This window comes from Bufo gargarizans, chromosome 3 (genome assembly GCF_014858855.1).
Source record: "Bufo gargarizans isolate SCDJY-AF-19 chromosome 3, ASM1485885v1, whole genome shotgun sequence".
NCBI lineage: Eukaryota > Metazoa > Chordata > Amphibia > Anura > Bufonidae > Bufo > Bufo gargarizans.
Genome location: NC_058082.1, coordinates 466996303 through 467014449, shown reverse-complemented (window position 1 = coordinate 467014449; position 18147 = coordinate 466996303). Strand labels below are relative to the sequence as shown.

The 18147-nt window shown below is 42.3% G+C and overlaps 1 protein-coding gene across 21 annotated transcripts in view; it reads right to left on the bottom strand.

Moving 5' to 3' along the window:
- LOC122930354 (unconventional myosin-XVIIIa-like) overlaps positions 1-18147 on the bottom strand; it is a 331901-nt gene that overhangs the window by 59175 nt on the left and 254579 nt on the right. For all 21 annotated transcript variants that reach the window (XM_044283690.1, XM_044283691.1, XM_044283692.1 and 18 more), the window contains 6 exons: positions 16248-16371; positions 14702-14902; positions 5751-5861; positions 4701-4805; positions 4425-4571; positions 1515-1628 (listed from right to left, as the gene is read on the bottom strand). In XM_044283690.1, coding sequence (XP_044139625.1) covers positions 1515-1628; positions 4425-4571; positions 4701-4805; positions 5751-5861; positions 14702-14902; positions 16248-16371 — 802 coding nt within the window. The remainder of the gene's footprint in view (positions 1-1514; positions 1629-4424; positions 4572-4700; positions 4806-5750; positions 5862-14701; positions 14903-16247; positions 16372-18147) is intronic.

Here is an 18147-nt window from a genome sequence, read left to right as displayed (position 1 = left end):
TCTTTTGTTTCAAATTAATGGTGTACATGCCAATTATGGAGTGATGCAAAGAAGGAAAAACATGCTGCAATATACTATAATACGCAAATGCCATTATGATAAAACTTGTACGCTTCCCAGATTACAACACAATTGCTAAATCTTCATATGCATTTAGGATGAAGCAAATGTAATAAAAACAATTATGTTTAAGGCACTTAAAGAACAGGTCATCAATATTTGATCGGCGGGGGTCCGATACCTGGCACCCCCGCTGGTAATCTGTTTGAAGAGGAGGCAGCGCTCCACGTGGTCGCTGCTTCCTGTTCTTTACCTGGTGTTCTATCAAAAAACCCTACCGCATGAAAATGCCATCCCCCACGTGACTTCCGGTAAAACGTTCAGCTGGAGAAGGGGGTGTGCGCCTCAAGGCAAGCGCACTACAACGGGGCACTATCGGCCAGGGATTTGTTAAAAATCTCATTCAGGCTGCTTCTACTGTATTTTCTGCAGATTCCACTGAGCAAAATCTGCAACATATATATGTCCTTTGTGGCTGTACACTAAGTGTAATTTGTATATACAATAAATCTCCCCGGTGAGAATTAAAGCCTATTTTCCACATATCATACACACAAAAAGGCCTAGGGGTATGGCCAAATGGCATAAGCAAGCGGGAGCTGAGCCTCGGCCATCCATGTAGGTATCATATTAACTCATTACAAGCAAATTGTTCAACCATCAGATCTCCTTACCCCTGAGGGCGCACACGCGGTGTCCATGAGTCCACGCGTGCGCACTGAAGGGTAGGGAGTTCGGATGTAGGTTTGCGGTTCGCTTTGCGAGCGATCCCTGGCCGATAGTGCACTTGCGCACCCATGGTAGTGCGCTTGCGCTGAGGCGCACACCCCCTTCTCCAGCTGATCGCTTCACCGGAAGTCACGTGGGGTACAGTATTTTCATGGGGTAAGGTTTTTTAATAGAACACCGGCACTTAGGCTCAGAAGTGCAGTGTAATGATGAGCACTTTCTCCATTCATTTGAATAAAGCAAGTACTTGTAATTATACCATATGTAAGCTACTGAGAAAGAAGGTTGAGCACAATGGTGTAGAAAAGGACTCAAACTCTAGCAACACAGTGTGGCCAGCAACCCTTAGCACTGGGGTGAGGGGGTTGAATTTCACCAGGTTTCGCTGTATTCTTAAAGGTAATGTGTCCATGTGTTTGTTTTTTGTTTTGTTTTTACATGGAAAATTTTAAATAACATCAAAAATTCTTAAAAACTATGTTAACCACCAAAACGTGATTTCAACAATAGGTTATTTTCCTCAGGAAGCTTTAGCTTCCAAATAGATGACTAAATTAATTGGCTTCCAATGAAACTAGCCCTAGAGTATGCATGCATGCTTGAGATAGGGAAATTACATTTTGAGCCCAAGGAAATCAGGGATCAATAGGAGTATATTCTGTGTACATCTCCGCAGGCTATGTTGGCTCTAGGTAAAGAACATTTTATAAAGAAATAAACCTTACCGCTGTCTTCGCTTTGGAAAGATCATCGATTTGAAGATGGAGATCCTCCATTTCAACCTCCATAGATTTTCGAGACTTTACTGCAGCTGCGCAAGTAAATTCAGATTCTTCCAGCTGTGTTTAAAATGCAAAATTCAATAAGACGGTTGGACAAAGACTTGGCCTATCAATATTTCCTGCAGATTTGAATTACGGCCTATAGTATAAAAACATATTACAACATTCTATAATATATTCACCTCAGCCAGTGCCAGGCTTGAGGCAATGCACAAAAGGATTTTCATGATGCCATTGACTCCTATGGAATTCCTGTAATATCTCTTACGGCTGCATGTATGCATTCTGGCTTGTGTGACAGCAGATACTTGAAGGCAGATTTACAGCAGAATGCGTCATAGCTGGTGAAATATTTTCCCAGAAGTAAATAACATTGCAGCAATCTGAGAATTTATGGTGTGGCAGTACTAGGAGGGAGAAGACCCTCTGGGCCAATCACACTGAACAGGCACTAATCTGCCTTACATTATGGAAGGGCCCCTTGGGGATTTCTCAGAGCCTCAGATAATTGTTTTACCCCTTCAGAGTACACTTGAGCACAAACGAAAGCTTGCAGGCTGTAACACTTATCAAGAAGCTGTCACAGGAGCCATAGTACATTTTCTTATTAAGCACTGAATTTTTTTCCCCGAAAAATAATTCTTCTATGATAATAATAAAGGCACTTTTTTAATGGGATAGCAAAATCTTGAAGAGCATTTCCTCCCTGAGATGTCCCCTGCTATTAGGTTTAAGTTCAACCCAGCATCTGTTTACGGGAAAATTGGGTGAAGATACAGATGCCTCTAAAGCAAACCTCCATCTTAAGAATAAAAATTCACATTGACTGGGGAACGAACATAGCTCCCTCCATTTCATCTTTTTAGTTGCAGATTCACTAACTCTCAGACTCCTCTTCTGTCATCCAAGATGGTTGCACCTCTTCTTAAGACTGCTTGATTCATACTGTACATCATTAGTCCAAGACACCTCCTACTTTTCCAGTCCTGCTCTTGGATTGACCAGCACTGTTCACATTAGCAGTGGTGGACAATCTTAAGCCAGTAGGAAGTAATTTTGGGCTACCCAACGCCCACTAAGCATCAAGTAGTCTGAGAAGCGGTGCAGCCATCTTTTCTTCAACTAAAGGGTCACTTTAACGCTCCTCATATGGGTTGTCAATCAGTTTTCACAGAATCCTGAAATCTGCACATTCACTCATCCATTCGTGGGTTCAAATCTATATGTTCTCCCTGTTCTTGTGCAGGTTTCCTCCAGGTACTCTGGTTAACACCAACAAACCAAAAACATATGGTAAGTTTAATTTGTAATTTATGTTGTGAACCTCGATGGTGACTGTGAGTGAGGACAATCTCTGGAGAATGGTGGTCTTATGTAAATTAATAAATAAATAAAGAGGTATTTCAACTGGGATCCTCATTCTAGAGACCAGACTGTAATGTGCCGAAGCAGCACTGTAGCTCATGGATTAGACTGTTGCCTTATGGCAGGGTTTCTCAACTCCGGTCCTCGGGACCCACCTACCAGTCTGGATTTGAGACTATCCCACAGAATGAATACCTGTGGTCAGTCCTGATGCATTGACACTAATTATATCACCTGCTCAATACTAAGGAAATCCTGAAAACATGACTGGTAGGTGGGTCCCGAGGACCGGAGTTGAGAAACCCTGCCTTATGGTAATAGGGTCCTGGATTTAAACTAGACCAGCACAACATTTGCGTGGAGATCGAAATGAACATACGCACTTAACTTTCTTATTGGTTAACTTGTCCCAAGTGTGTGTGTGTGTGTTTGTGTCAGGGTGCTGCCACATGGCATGGCTGTGCTGCATTTTGGATGTGGCAAAAAACAGCATAATAAAAACGTAAACGGTTTTTGCAATAACATATCTAATTTATGTTGCATTTTCTTCCATACAAAGGAAGACACAAAGCAGAGTATCAATTTGTAAAAGTGATTGTTTATCTGTAATGCCCCATTTTTCTGCACTCCATTGTGGTCACATTTTCTGCTGTGTTGGTTGCCTATCCTGAGGACATCACACCTACATCTAAGGCATGGCAAGGGGTGTAAGGCTCTGCCCTACAGACACAACATCATTAGTGACCTTGCCTCTGAGGGCAGTGTTAAGCTCATTCTCCTGGACCCTGCCCCGTAGCCGTAGAGCCAGCGATGCTGCTGTGTGTTAGGGCAGGGATTTTTTTCCTGCAGAGTTTCAAGCAGGCTTGGATCTCTGATGTTCAAGCTGGGAGGTGAAGGAGAGGCAGAGACCTGATGCTACAGACACTCCACGTAAGACTTGGGCTGCAATGTCAGAAATAGCAATTACGTTGGAGGAGTTGAAAGGAACACAGAACGTCATCTGATTTATATAATGAATGCTGCTTTTTTTTTATTTTTTGTGTGCAACTGTAAAACCTATTTAATGTAAATAAAGTTTTGTTTGATTTGCTTTTTTTTTCTTTGCTGGAAGAAAATGCATTATAAATGCAGATATGATGTTGCAAAAACTGCACACTTTTTTTTTTGACATATCAAAATAAAAGCACATCTGACATATGTGGCTGCACCACAAGAAAGACTGGGAAATTAGAATGGGACTGAGGTGAATTTTATCCATCTCTGTAGACTGCTGTGAAATATGTTCGCGCTATATGAGCACTAAGAAAATAAACTCTTAATCACACAATAATAAGATGCATAGCAGCCATTGTCTGCAAGATAATCATTAAGTAAATGCCAACCACATCAATTCTTATAAAACCTGGAAGAAGTGGCCGCTCAACTCACAGGTCTTGCTAAAGTTTTTAACTAGGAGTATTAACGGTTATACATTCAGACCATAAGTACCTGACTCCTTAGTTGCGCAATCTCTCGTTTGCTCGGAGCATTGTTCTTCAAGTGGTCCAGCATGATCTGAGCATCGACAAGCAGAGCTTTTGTTCTCTTCAGGTCCTTTCGCAGGCGTTTCTCAGTTTCAAAGTCACGGTGACTGACCTAGAGCCAGTACAACAGTATGAATTATGATGTTGAAGCCAGGTGCTGGCCTAGTGAAAACTGCTTTGAGCAGCAAGGCTGAGAACATGCACGACTGCCTGTACTGACCTTTTATATTTTTAAACATACCTGTTCGCTAACAGAATTTAATCTGCTTTCCAGGTCTCTCTTCTCTCTCAGGACCTTCTGTTTGTCCTCATATTCCTCTTCTAATTGAACTTCCATCTGCTTCAGCTATTCAGAAGGAAAGAGGACTGATGTTAAAAGAACAATGTCTTCCAATATAGGACACTGATAATCACAACACGTTCAAGTCTGTGCAGAATGAGAATAGGATTTTATTTTATTTTACTTTTGTTTTAGGAATGTGTGGCATACCTTCATGTCCACCTCAATCCATATAATGTAAGTAAAATCTGATAATTAATAAAAATAAAATGAAGCTGAGCTGCCATACCAGAGACCGCCTATGGGAAAATGTGGTGATGTTTGTGAAAGAAAGCAGAAAAGCAGCCATGTTTAGTAATATTATGCAAACCCTTTAAAGGGCTTATTCAACACTAACAAATGCTCCCCCATATGCCGGGCCCCTCACACTGATTAATTATACATAGCTGGTCTCCGCGCGGCCGCCGCTGGTTCTCCCCATGTGCGGATGAAAACAGCAGCATTGCTGGCTTATACACCTATGTGACCACTGCCTTACAAGCATCACCGCTGAGGTCAGTGAGGTCCCCATAATGTACCTAACATCGCCAACAAAAACTGGCTGGGATGACCAGAGTGGTGGGGGATTTATCAGGGAAGAAATTGTTTATTTTCTATTTTAAACCATTTCCTCCTTTAGCCTAACTTTTACAATTCTAGAAACCCCTTTAAGGACACAACTGAGAATAGTTATAAAGGATTGTCCCATCTGGACAACGCTTTCCTAAATAAAGACTCCCTATGTGTCCACACTTCACCCTTTTATATGTAATGTAATGCATAGTCGCATCAACCAAAGTGGGAATTGTTTTCTGCTGCAGTTTCTGTTGTGGCTCACAGAAGGAGTTACTGAGGACCATGACATCCGTATGCCCCAATTCGAAGAGGGAACCCGCTTAATGTTCCTACTCAAATCCATTTTATTAAAGCTACCCTCCCAGTCAGTTGTAATTCATAGACCAACATTGCTACCTTTTTCTGACACGACTGCCGAATCTCCTCCACTTCTTCATCTTTGTTCTCAAGTTCCTTGGAGTGTGACTGCCTGAGCCGTTCCATCTCCATCTCCAAGCGTAATTTTGACTAAAAGAAAAAAAAATATAAAAAAAATATAAATATATTTACAAAAAAAATTAACAACTGAAAATACTCACTCCTCAAACCTTTACCGGTCAGTAGATTCATGCTGCATGAACCACAGGCAGCATGAAATCCATACAGGCTCCCTGGTTGCAATCAGCTATGATTCAGAGAAAACTTAGGCCCTGATTTATCAAGACTGGCGCAGCAGAGCACCTGTGCTGCGGAGGAGACCTACGTCTCATCATAAATTACATGCCTCCTCACTTACAGTCCATGTGCCAGAATGAAAAATGGAAGCTTTGAGCTGCTGTAGAGTTCAGTCATTATTTACACCAGTTTCTTGTGTATATTGTGCTGGGGTATACGGTCTCCCCCACATTTCATAAACCAGGAGAGGGTAGTGTAAAATGCCAGTTGCAACTATAAAAAAAAATTAACAAAAATTGCCATGGCATAGAAAACCGGGGTTTGGTGACTTTAAGCTAAAAAAAAAAAAGTGTAGGGGGAATGATGAATTGCCCCCATACTTAAAAACAAAGGCAAGAATCAGGAGAAAGGTCATGTGGACAACATCTCTGGTTTTTCCCCATCTGGTTCTGCTTGAAGAGATCTGTCAATGAAGCTGAGCTGGGTGGGGAAAAGATGGCAGGGAGCTGCCCCCAGGACACTACTACATTTTCTCTGAAACACAGCAGCATTTAAGCCGATTGTAACCGGGGAGCTTGTCGAGGTTTCCTGCTGACTCTGGTTTGGGTAGCACAAATCTCCTGACAGTTTCCCTTTAATGAGGATGAGAATAGAAACTGAAATTGGCCTTTTATTGCAGAAAAATCCTCCTGCTTGTCCACATGCTCTGTCTAATAATGCAGCTTAGCCCCAATCAAGTGAAAAAGTTGCAAAAGCAGATTCAGCGCACGGTCAAGCGTGATGTGGCTTCTGGGGGTCACAGGAGCTATAAACCACTGCTGAGCCTAAATCTGGCAGAGCTGAATTTTCAATTCCATGCAGAGTATCCCTCTGTAATTCTAACACTGATTCAGCATTAGTCTAGGATCTTGTAAAGGTGATGTCACTATACAACACAGTGACAAACAGGAACCTAGAGTTCACTGTGTCTTTGTCTGTAGTGATTGCTGTCAATGCACAAACTTTGCAGCAAATCCTTAGTTGTTCACATGAGAGAGATTTTGGAAGTCAATCCTCTGCAAGCAAGGAAAGAGCCATCAATACAGAGAAGAGCCTGATCTGCAAAATACACCCTGGTGACTGCTTAAGTGGAAAGACTGCCCCGGAGAGGTGCATGTAAAATGCCTGCTCACAGCTCTCGGGCCACATTTTCTGCAAAATAGAAGATATAAGCAACAAAGAGACAGCTCCAAGTGCTGAACATATAGGAACAGAGGCCAGACAGGTTTTCTGATGACCATTCATCTCTCTGGCCCAGTCGCTGACTCTGCAATTGCTCCCTGATGTGAGGACAGCTAATGGCACTTCTTTAGGTTTTACAGCTACCAACAGGAAGATATATAGGTAACGGCCTGAGAACAGCCCAGGGAGGAGACAGAGCAGCGGATGAACAAGGACATGAATTCTTACCGACTATAGTTCTTTTTATTATTATTATTATTCTAACGGTGACTGGTTGAATGGCCAGGAGTCAGAGCTCCTTACTGTAATGATTTAACCTAGAAATATGCTTTAGCAATTGCAGCTATATTTTTAACATAAGATCCAAATCTTCAACCTACGTGTGTTAGAAGGGTATTTTTTTTCAATTATTCTTATATGTTCTTTGCTTTTAATTATTATTTTAATTACTACCTTTAATTATTACTTGTTTACTGTGCGAGATAGTAAGCTAGATAGCATATACAAAGTCTTATTGTTTTGGTCAGACAGCCACCAGTCCACATTGCAGAGTGGTTAACTCACAGGACAAGTGCACTGCACACTGGAAGCATCGCAAGAGGCCAGAAGGTAAACATTGTTGTGCATTTAACAAAGAACTGCAAGCTCCAATGGAACATCTAGGAGAAAGGATGCCTGTTACTACACCGCTCGTATCACCTTGAGCATCAGCCATGTTGATAGCATGACCCATGGGCGGTCTGGCCATAGACCGTACAGTATTATTTTGCGGCGGGCCGATGCCCAGGGCGCCGCCCAAGCCCTCCTCTTGGCCGCAAGGTACATAAACATCTGATGCTCTCAACAGAATGTAGACATTATTTTGTGCTGCACTGTGGTATCTGGTTCTGCTGGGACTGCTTAATTCGGTTGCCCCACTTTCTGTCATTTTGGACCCGCCTACCGCATGGGGCCACTTTCAGGTCTTTTTCCGCCCTGGAATGACCATATGGTTTGTTACAGAGGTCAGAGTGATAGTTTTTACTATGTATGTGATTTGTCTATGTCTATATGAATATTAGTAAGATTTTATAACTGTGTTCAGATTATCTTATTCCTGAATCTCAGAATTCACGGTATGACTGATAGTTAACAGGGTCTTAAATTAAAATAGAGTGTCAGAAGAGAAGAGGAGCTGTACAGCCAAACAAGGCCAGGACTATTGCCCCTATGTTAATATTCAGCTGAAATATTTCCTAAAAATCTCCAAAGATCAATGTTTAAAGGAATATTATACCTAGAAATAATTGGTAACATTAAAACAGGAGAGGCCCTTGCCTCCATTGTTTGTGAGTCTGCAGAATTTGTTAACATGTTGTTAAAACGCACACTCTTGTAGAAACCATGATGATAACACGGGGGGCTATATCTCCTGCTGATCTGTTATATTTTTGGATGGAGACAGACTGAGGGGGAAACTAAACTATAATTTTCTCCTACTACATAGAAGGCAGAGGAGGAGACTATTGCTGCAGTCTGCTGTCTTACACCCAGACACAGTCAGGAGGAAGAGGGAGGCATGGGTAAGGTCCTGCGATACATACAGAAGTTTTTTTTCATATGTGTGTCAGTATTAATAGAATAGTGAGAAGGAGAAGGTAATCATTGATCAACTCCTTAGACACACAGAGAAGACTTCCTTACATATTCATGAGCATTAATCTCATTTCCTTCTGGGATTCACATCCCCACCTATCCCTTGGTTGAACTTGATGGACTTATGTCTTTTTTCAACCATATTAACTATGTAACTATGGCTACTTTCACACTAGCGGCAGGACGGATTCAACAGGCTGTTCACCCTGTCTGATCCGTCCTGCCGCTATTTTGCCATGCCGCCGCTCTGTCCCCATTAACTATAATGGGGACGGGGGCGGAGCTCCGGCACAGCACGACAGTGCACGGCAAAAGGTCGCCGGCCTAAAAGTACTGCATAAGAACAAAAAGGACCGGCACTCACTGAAGTTGTCTGCAAATCTCTAATTTATTGTCACATAATCCTGTATCCTGTGACACGTTTCGACACTCGCAGGTGTCTGTCAAACAGCAATCAAAAACACCTGCGAGTCTCGAAACGCGTCACAGGATTATGTGACAATAAAGAGATTTGCAGACGACTTCAGTGAGTGCCGGTCCTTTTTGTTCTTGTTTTGTGGGATGCCAATCCTAGGACGCGAGCACCACAGACTACCTAACCAGCAGTGCCGACCTATTGGACTCTGTATAAAAGTACTGCACGTCCGACTTTTTAGGCCGGCGGCCTCTCACCGCGAACTGCTGTGCTGTGCCGGAGCTCCGGCCCAGTCCCCATTATAGTCAATGGGGACGGATCGGCGGTCCGGCGAAATAGCAGCAGGACGGATCCGACAGGGTGAACAGCCTGTCGGGTCCGTCCTGCCGCTAGTGTGAAAGTAGCCTATGTCATTAATGGGGATGTTCAACCTCCAAACTAAAGTTAAGGCCCAGAATGTGTTTAAAATAAAGAAACCAACTCAACCTATTCCCTGACACTCCATGGTAACATTTAGAGTCCCAGCCTCTGTGGACCATTAGTGTGATGATGGTCAAGTACACTGCTGCAGCCATTCAATGGCCTCAGTGGTGACATATCCCAGAGCAGCACATGACCACTGAGCCTGTGGTCACTTGCCTCTCTGAGAACAATTCACTGAGGCCAATGAATGGCTGCAGTGCTGCATGTCACCACAGTTCTGGTCCACAGGGGGTCAAGGCCCTCAGCGCTTGGAATGGAGTGTCGGGGAACAGATGAGTTTGTTTCTTTATTTAAAACGATGGGCATTTAAGAAGTTGCTCACATTTAGTGGCCTTTCATCAGATCTCCGAGCGTGGCCAGGTCCCAGCGGATAATAATTACATTAACCCCGCTGCAGGGTTCGGGCTCCATCACTGCCAACTCTGCAAGTCCTGGGTCCCTCATGTCAATATCTGGTTTGATGCCAGGTCATGTGACCACTGCAGCCAAGGACTGACCACAGCGGTGATGTGCCACCCATAAGTCATAACAAGAGGTAGAAGGTCACACTAAAGGGCCAGTGGGGGAGCTGCTAGAAAAGGGTTACTAGTTCTAGAACTTCTATAAGAAAACAGTAAAGCACTCTCCAATTGATATTGGAATATGCAGTAAATCAAATAACAAGGATACATACATGTACGCGGCTTGAACACGTTGGGACATCTCGGTTTTTCAGGACCTCAATCTCAATGGAGCGCAGGGAAACACTCCCTTCACAGACATCCTCCTGGCTATTGCGATTAAGGTCCCGGAGGACAGAAACGTCCCTTCACGTACAAGGCGCAAACACTTATGTATCCTTGTTATTTGATTTACTACATATTCATGTGAAGACCTTCTTTGAGTTTGCACTAAATAAAGCGGTTTTTCACTTGGCATAATAATTAGAGAGTGCTGTACCATTTTTTCATCCATGAATCATGTCACCGGGTCATGTGACGTATGGGTGACACATCACTGCAGAGGCCGTTCATTGGAATCCAGCGGCGGTGATGAGTATGGTTACAACCGAGTGTCCGGTGATGCCGTGGGGTCTGTAGAAAAGGTGACTAAAAGGTGAACAACCCTTTTAATTAATGTAGCTTGTGGGTTGGACAACACCTTTAAAAGATAAATATAAAAACTTTCTTAAACGCTGAAAACTACACTTCAACTTTGCTTTTCTATTGCTTGGGTTGAGCTGACATTGCATTGCTTAGAATTCTGCACTGTGTCTGATCTATTAAAATCCTTTCCAATGTCTCTATTTAAACCCTTATTTCAATCCCTCATCTTTCATGTTAAGCTGAGACTGTTTACGCCTTGAAGCACACAATAGTCCAAGAGTCTTAACTAAAAATTACTGTCATGAAAAGAAAAACTTGTGTCGATATCCCGAGAATCAAGAGTTATGTTGTACATCCCTCTGAATCATAGTTAGTCACACTCTGATACTTTTTCTAAAGTAGATTTTTCAAAACACAAAAGCATAAGCTTATACCTCAATGCAAAAGATCCGCACAACAAAAAAAGAGTGAGAAAACAATGGCTGCATTATGAAGGCAGAAAACAATGGCAGCATTATCAAGGCAGGCGTAGTGTATGCGCTAACATCTTGATCTTTTGATTGGTGTTTTTTTTTTACTCATGTGCTTAGCAATCCAAGAATACAAGAATTATAAATGGTACCTTTATTCTGCTGAGGATACAGGGAGGTAATCAGAATTCGTCACCCATGTTCAAGTCTAAACCCTTTTGTTTGGCAACTACAGTACCATGAAGAGAAGCCCCACTTCTATTGCTTTCTGGTCTACAATGTTCCTAATAAGGCCTCTTTCACACGACCGTCTGTCCCCCGTGGCCGTATTGCTGCCCACATACAGCGGGTCCGCAATATACGAGACAGCGGCCATGTGCATTCCGCATCACGGATGCGGACCCATTCACTTAAATGGGTCCGCAAACACAGAGATGCGATGCGGAACAGAAAGGAACCACAGAATGGAAGCACTACGGAGTGCTTTTGTGGGGTTCCGTTCCGTGCTTCTGTTCCACAAAAAGATAGAACTTGTCCTATGTTTTTGCGGAATGGACGGATCGCAGACCCCATTCAAGTGAATGGGTCAGCGATCCGCACACAGCACAGGCAAGCCCATCACACGTTCGTGTGAAAGAGGCCTATGGAATATTAACCAGACTATTCACATTCATTGAGAAAACTGATAGTAATGCAATTGACTAATATATTAAATTAAGAGTAACTGCCATTTTTTGTTAAATGGCAATTGATTATAAACATTTCTTCAATATACTGTATTTATCGATTTAGCATTTTGAATAAAAACAACAAAAAAAAACGACAGGCCATTTATATGTGAAGCAAAGACAAGTCACAAATGCTTGCTAATTCTAGGATTATGTCAGGAAATCATTTGGCAGAACAGATCTGTGAGTTGCATATGTTAAAAAGGTTGTCCCACAAAAAATATTCTACAGTTTTCAAACCAACACCTGGATCTAAATTCTTTTGTAATTCCATGTAATTAAAAAAATTAGCATAGCCACGGAGTTATTCAATAAAATTTTCTGTATGGCAGTTTGTTATTTTTCTTATTTCTTTGTCCTGCTCACTCAGAAGGCCGCACATGCTCAGTTTTATCCTTCAACTTCCTCCTGAGCTGTGATAGGGAGATCATGGACACGCCCCCTGAGCTGCAGCAGAAAAGACCCTCCCTTTGAGCTGTCAGCTTGATATAAATCCAACAGAACAATGAATGGGTAGATCTCTGGATCCATGTGAGGTACAGGGCTGGTTCTAGCTTTGTTAGAAAGAGATTGTCATGTACTAATATGATTATGATTTTTTACATTATCATGGGATAACCCCCTTAATACATTTATTCTTATTAGCACAGTCCATAATACTCTGCCACATACTAACAGGGTTATGTGACACTTCTATATCTGTGTCACCTCAACTAATATAATAGGAAATGGTATTATGGGCAATATCCCCAATTCACATGTTATCCAAACTGAAATCTGTGCAAATGGAAGAGCTCTAGTTTTATGGCAGCCAATATACTGCGAACAAAGAAAAAAGATTGGAGTCTGCCCCAACGAGCTGATCATGCTACAGAGAAATTTCTATCTTCTCTTTTCTCTATTAACAGACTGTAGGGATTCCTGAAGAGCATTTTAGGCCATAGGTGTGCATTAAAAATTAATATCATCAATATCAGATTAGCAGGGGTCCCACAGACAGCACCCCCGCCCATCAGTTGTTTGAAGAGGCTGCAGTGCTCCAGTGAGAACTGCAGACTCCTTGCAGCTTACCAAGCACAGCCCTGTCCATTCCCTTGAATTGAACTCCTTATAGTTGAATGGGGGCAGGAACCAGGAGAAACAACTTTTTCAGCATGGCCTAAATTTATTGAAAAAGGCATACTACTCCCCGATCCCACTGTATGATCGGCAGCCAGTGATTGGCTGCAGAGGTACCAAGTCCCTTTGTCAGGATATTATCTTGCAGCAGGAAGTAGACCACTTTCCTGCTGACCCTGAAGTTAACTTCTGTCAGTGAGCCGCGCACAGTACTGAATAGCAAAGTGTTCCTCACTCACTGCACTGTCCTCACTGCTTCCCTCATGCTGGCCATAAATATTTTATATATGTTTGGAATATACTGCCCTGTCTAAGGCTACTTTCACACTCGCATTTTGGCTTTCCGTTTGTGAGATCCGTTCAGGGCTCTCACAAGCGGTCCAAAACGGATCAGTTTGCATTCTAAAGCATTCAGAATGGAAAAGAATCCGCTCAGAATGCATCAATTTGCACTGGGAAGCGCGCCAGCCATACAGATTGTATGGAGATAGTTGGGGGGCGCGCCAGGCATACAGATGGTACGGACACTGTCAGCACTCACTGACAATACTGAAAGCATTTATGGCCAGCTTTAGGGGATATATGAGGCAGGCAGTGAGGGCAGGGCAGCGCAGTGAGTGAGGAACATCTTTGCCATTCAGTAATGTGCCGAATGGTGAAGTGACAGCTCACTGCCATAAGTTAACTTCAGGGTCAGTTTTTTTTTTTTTTTACTAAAAATGCAAAATCAATAAAGAATATTGAAATGTTTATTATCAATTCCCCTACACATTTATCAAAAAGAAAATGGCAGTTACACTTTAACCAATAACCCCATGGATATTAGGAGAAAGGCTGCCATATCCTGCACTACTGTTTGAAGTGTATATATCATACAATCTCTGCCCTCTACCCCTATGCACATCATTCATAGCGATGATGAAGTTTCAAAAATATTGAATGCACAATGTATAAAGGGTGACTATTCATGAGCCTGAATTCACATGCACAAGTGGCATTCGCATCTACAGAACCAGTCCAACCCCATTAAATCAATAGATATCAGAGATTGTTGGGTACATGCTCATCATTTGTGTGCCAAGAAACGGATAAAGCGGATCTCCAATATTTTTTTAAATTAGACAGGGAGTATTGTAAAATATATAAAAATAAAAAATAAAAACTTGCCATTTAAATGTCCATGCTGCTGCCCAGTACACTGCTGCGCCAACCTCCATTGGGCCTGCAGTGGACACGTGCCATCCATCGATCATGTGATGCTGAAGCCAATTATTGGCATTAGTGGTGATGTGCCATTCACGCAAACTCTACTATTGAGCTTGGTGATTGGCTGCAGCAGTCACGTGAACTAAGAACAAGATGTCATTACTACACCTCCGGCGGGGATCAGAGAGCAAAATCTTGGAGTAGTTGTGCAAGAGCACTGGGACATTTAAGAAGTGAGCGAGATTTTTTATTTTTATTTTCATTTAAAAAAATATTGGATAATCCTTTTAAATGTCTTCTCATATCTATCAAGTTACATCTTTGGACGTACCTGCTCCAGCATCTGAATGCTTCCTGCTTGCTCATCAAGTTCTTCTTCTTGGTCTTTGACTTTCGCTTCCAAATCTCGGAGCTGTTTCTTAACTTTTGCAAGAGAAGCCTCATCCTTGGACTCCTGAGAGGAGACATCCTGAAGTTCTACCTCCAGCTGATCAACCTTATGTGTGAGGACTAAAATCTCAGAGTCTTTCTCCTGATAAAGAAAAACAAAATCACAGAGATACGTCAAACAGTGAGCATTTAAAATATTTGATTTGTGTAGGGTTATAAACCAAGTAGCTTTCAAACATATTGAATGATGACCGGAGACACGTGAAAGCAAAGAACATTGCAAAACTGATGCAGTTAATATTGGAAAAAATTCCAGGATTATGTCAGGAAATCATTTTGCAGAAGAGATCTGTGAGTTGCATATGTTAATACATTTACGGTAACTAAATGCTATAGGCTCATAAACATCACATAGTCATACTCTTCTTACCACAGTCCATAATACACTGCCACATACTAACAGGGTGCAGTAAAGTGACACTTCAATATCTGTGTCACCTCAACTAATATAATAGGGAATTGTATTATGTGCAATATCTCTAAATTACATCCAAACTGAAACCTGTGCAAGTGGGAGAGCTCAGCAGAACACAGGTACTTTATGGCAGCCGACATACTGCGAAAAGGGGGCTTATGGTCCAGGGTAGCGAAATCCATAATTCAATTCTTAGATAACCCGAAGCTTGTATGCCGAAATTAAAACACAAGTTCGCTCAACACTACCTATTCGTTTTTTTTTTTATTATTATTAATGGAGGCAGAAGCCAGGAGGAACAACTTTTGCAGCATGGTCCCATGCCATGACGGCAGCCAGTAATTGGTTGCAGAGGTCCCATCTTCCTGTGTCAGGATATAATCTTGCAGCAGGAAGTAGAGAACAGGGGGATCTAGGCAGTGTCAGCATGGGAGTGGCAGGGATCAGTGAAGTGAGTAGGCCGTTTTTATTTTATTATTTTATTTTTTTATTTACTTAGACCATGTTAAGCCATTTTAAAGAATTATTTTTCCCCAGGAGAACCCCTTTAACCACAGACTAGTATTTGCTAATTTGTATTTTGACTTAAAGGGGTTCTACAGTTTGTTTTAACTGATGATCTAACTATAGATATCAGCATCTGATTGGCGGGGGTCCGAGGATAGATCATCAGTTAAAACAAACTGCAGAACCCCTTTAAAGAAGACAAGTCACCTCTGCTGACATGTCTGCTTTAGTAGCTACTTGCATTCTTCATGTTATAACAATTCTGGAGCATCTATTTCTGTGACTCCTTGAAGCGCCATTTCTTTATTATTCCTGCTAGAGGTTATGAATGCATTCCAAGCAGTTTGCAGCAAAAGTCCATAGGGGTGTAACCCGTTTGGGGGAGGGGGAATCCCTGCACAGTCTGACACTGACCAAATTGTTTGGGTCGGGTCAGAATGCGCAGGCACACACCCCAAACTGGTAACATCTTCAAGTCAGAAGGTCATACGTTTTCCTGACTTACCTCCAGCTGCTGTCGTAAGCTGAACACCTCAGAAGTGAGAATGTCCTTTTCTCGGCTCAGCTTTTCTTTCAGTACCTTCTCCCTTTGTGCCTCATCTTGTGCCTGTGCCAGCTCAGTGTCAAACCTGAAAGAAAGATCATGGTTAAAAACATATTTCCACAGATTTGAACAGACATGTCTGCACAGAGAGACTTCTGCACAGGTCATTAAACACTAGGGAGAGTTTGCAAAGGACCTCCTTGAGACCAGGTGAAAATAAACTTAGCCCAAGAACATGGGTAATAAATATATCAGATTTTTTATTTTTTGGGCTGTGAGAAATGGATTAAAAACTCCAAAATCACTGTTTTTTCCCCACTGTTAATACTGTATAACAAATATATTCCTAAAAGTCACTAGGCTGGGTGCCCAGCCCTTCTCTAATAGTCATGATTACAACCAACTTTTACTAATCAATCTTAAAAGTATATATCAGTCTCTGAAAAAGTGTGTTCAATCTGTAGCATATCCACGGGATAGGTTATAAATGTTCGATAGGTGCAGGTCTCACCTCTGGCACCTTCCACCATCTCAAGAACTGCAGAGCGTTATAGTGAAAGGAGAGCAAGCAACAAAAGAGCAGCTCTCTCCATTCACTGCTATGGGAATTCCAAAAGTAGCTCAGTAAGGCCCCTTTCACACGGGCGAGTATTCTGCACGGATGCGATGCGCGAGTTGAACGCATTGCACCCGCACTGAATCCTGACCCATTCATTTCTATGGGGCTGTTCATATGAGCGGTGATTTTCACGCATTCACGCATGCTCTATATTGTGCGTTTTCACGTAACACAGGCCCTATAGAAATGAATGGGGTTGCGTGAAAATCGCAAGCAAGTGCAGATGCGGTGAGATTTTCACGCACGGTTGCTAGGAGACGATCGGGATGGAGACCCGATCATTATTATTTTCCCTTATAACATGGTTATAAGGGAAAATAATAGCATTCTGAATACAGGATGCATAGTAAAATAGCGCTGGAGGGGTTAAAAAAATAATAATAATAATATAACTCGCCTTAATCCACTTGATCGCGCAGCCGGCATTTCGTTCTGTCTTCATCTTAGCTGTGTGCACTAACAGGACCTGTGGTGACGACACTCCGGTCATCACATGGTCCATCACATGATCCATCACCATGGTAAAAGATCATGTGATGGATCATGTGATGGATCATGTGATGACCGGAGTGACGTCACCACAGGTCCTGTTAGTGCACACAGCTAAGATGAAGACAGAAGGAGATGCCGGCTGCGCGATCAAGTGGATTAAGGTGAGTTAAATAATTTATTATTATTTTTTAACCCCTCCAGTGCTATTTTACTATGCATTCTGTATTCAGAATGCTATTATTTTCCTTTATAACCATGTTATAAGGGAAAATAATATAATCTACAGCACACCGATCCCAAGCCCGAACTTCTGTGAAGAAGTTCGGGTACCAAACATGCACGATTTTTCTCAATGTTTTGCACTCGCGCGGAAAAATCGTGCATGTTCCCGCAACGCTTTCGCACATTTTCCCGCAACGCCCGTGTGAAACCAGCCTAAGTGCAGTGGAGTCCTGTTCTTGAGATAGGAAAGGGTTCCAGAGGTAAAACTTGCACCTATCTTGTGGCTAAGCCATAAATGTCCAGATGCTAATACCCCTTTAAAACAACTGTATGCCAATATAGCAGTGAGTAATGTCCAATTAAAGGGGTTTTCTAGGACATTTATACTGATGCCCTATCCTCTGCATAAGTCATCAGTATCTTATCGGTGGGGGTCCAACATCCGGGTCTCCGCTGATCAGCTGTTTTAGAAGGCACTGGCGCTAGCAGTAGTGCTGCTGCCTCTTGCAGCTTTGCCTAGACCATGTG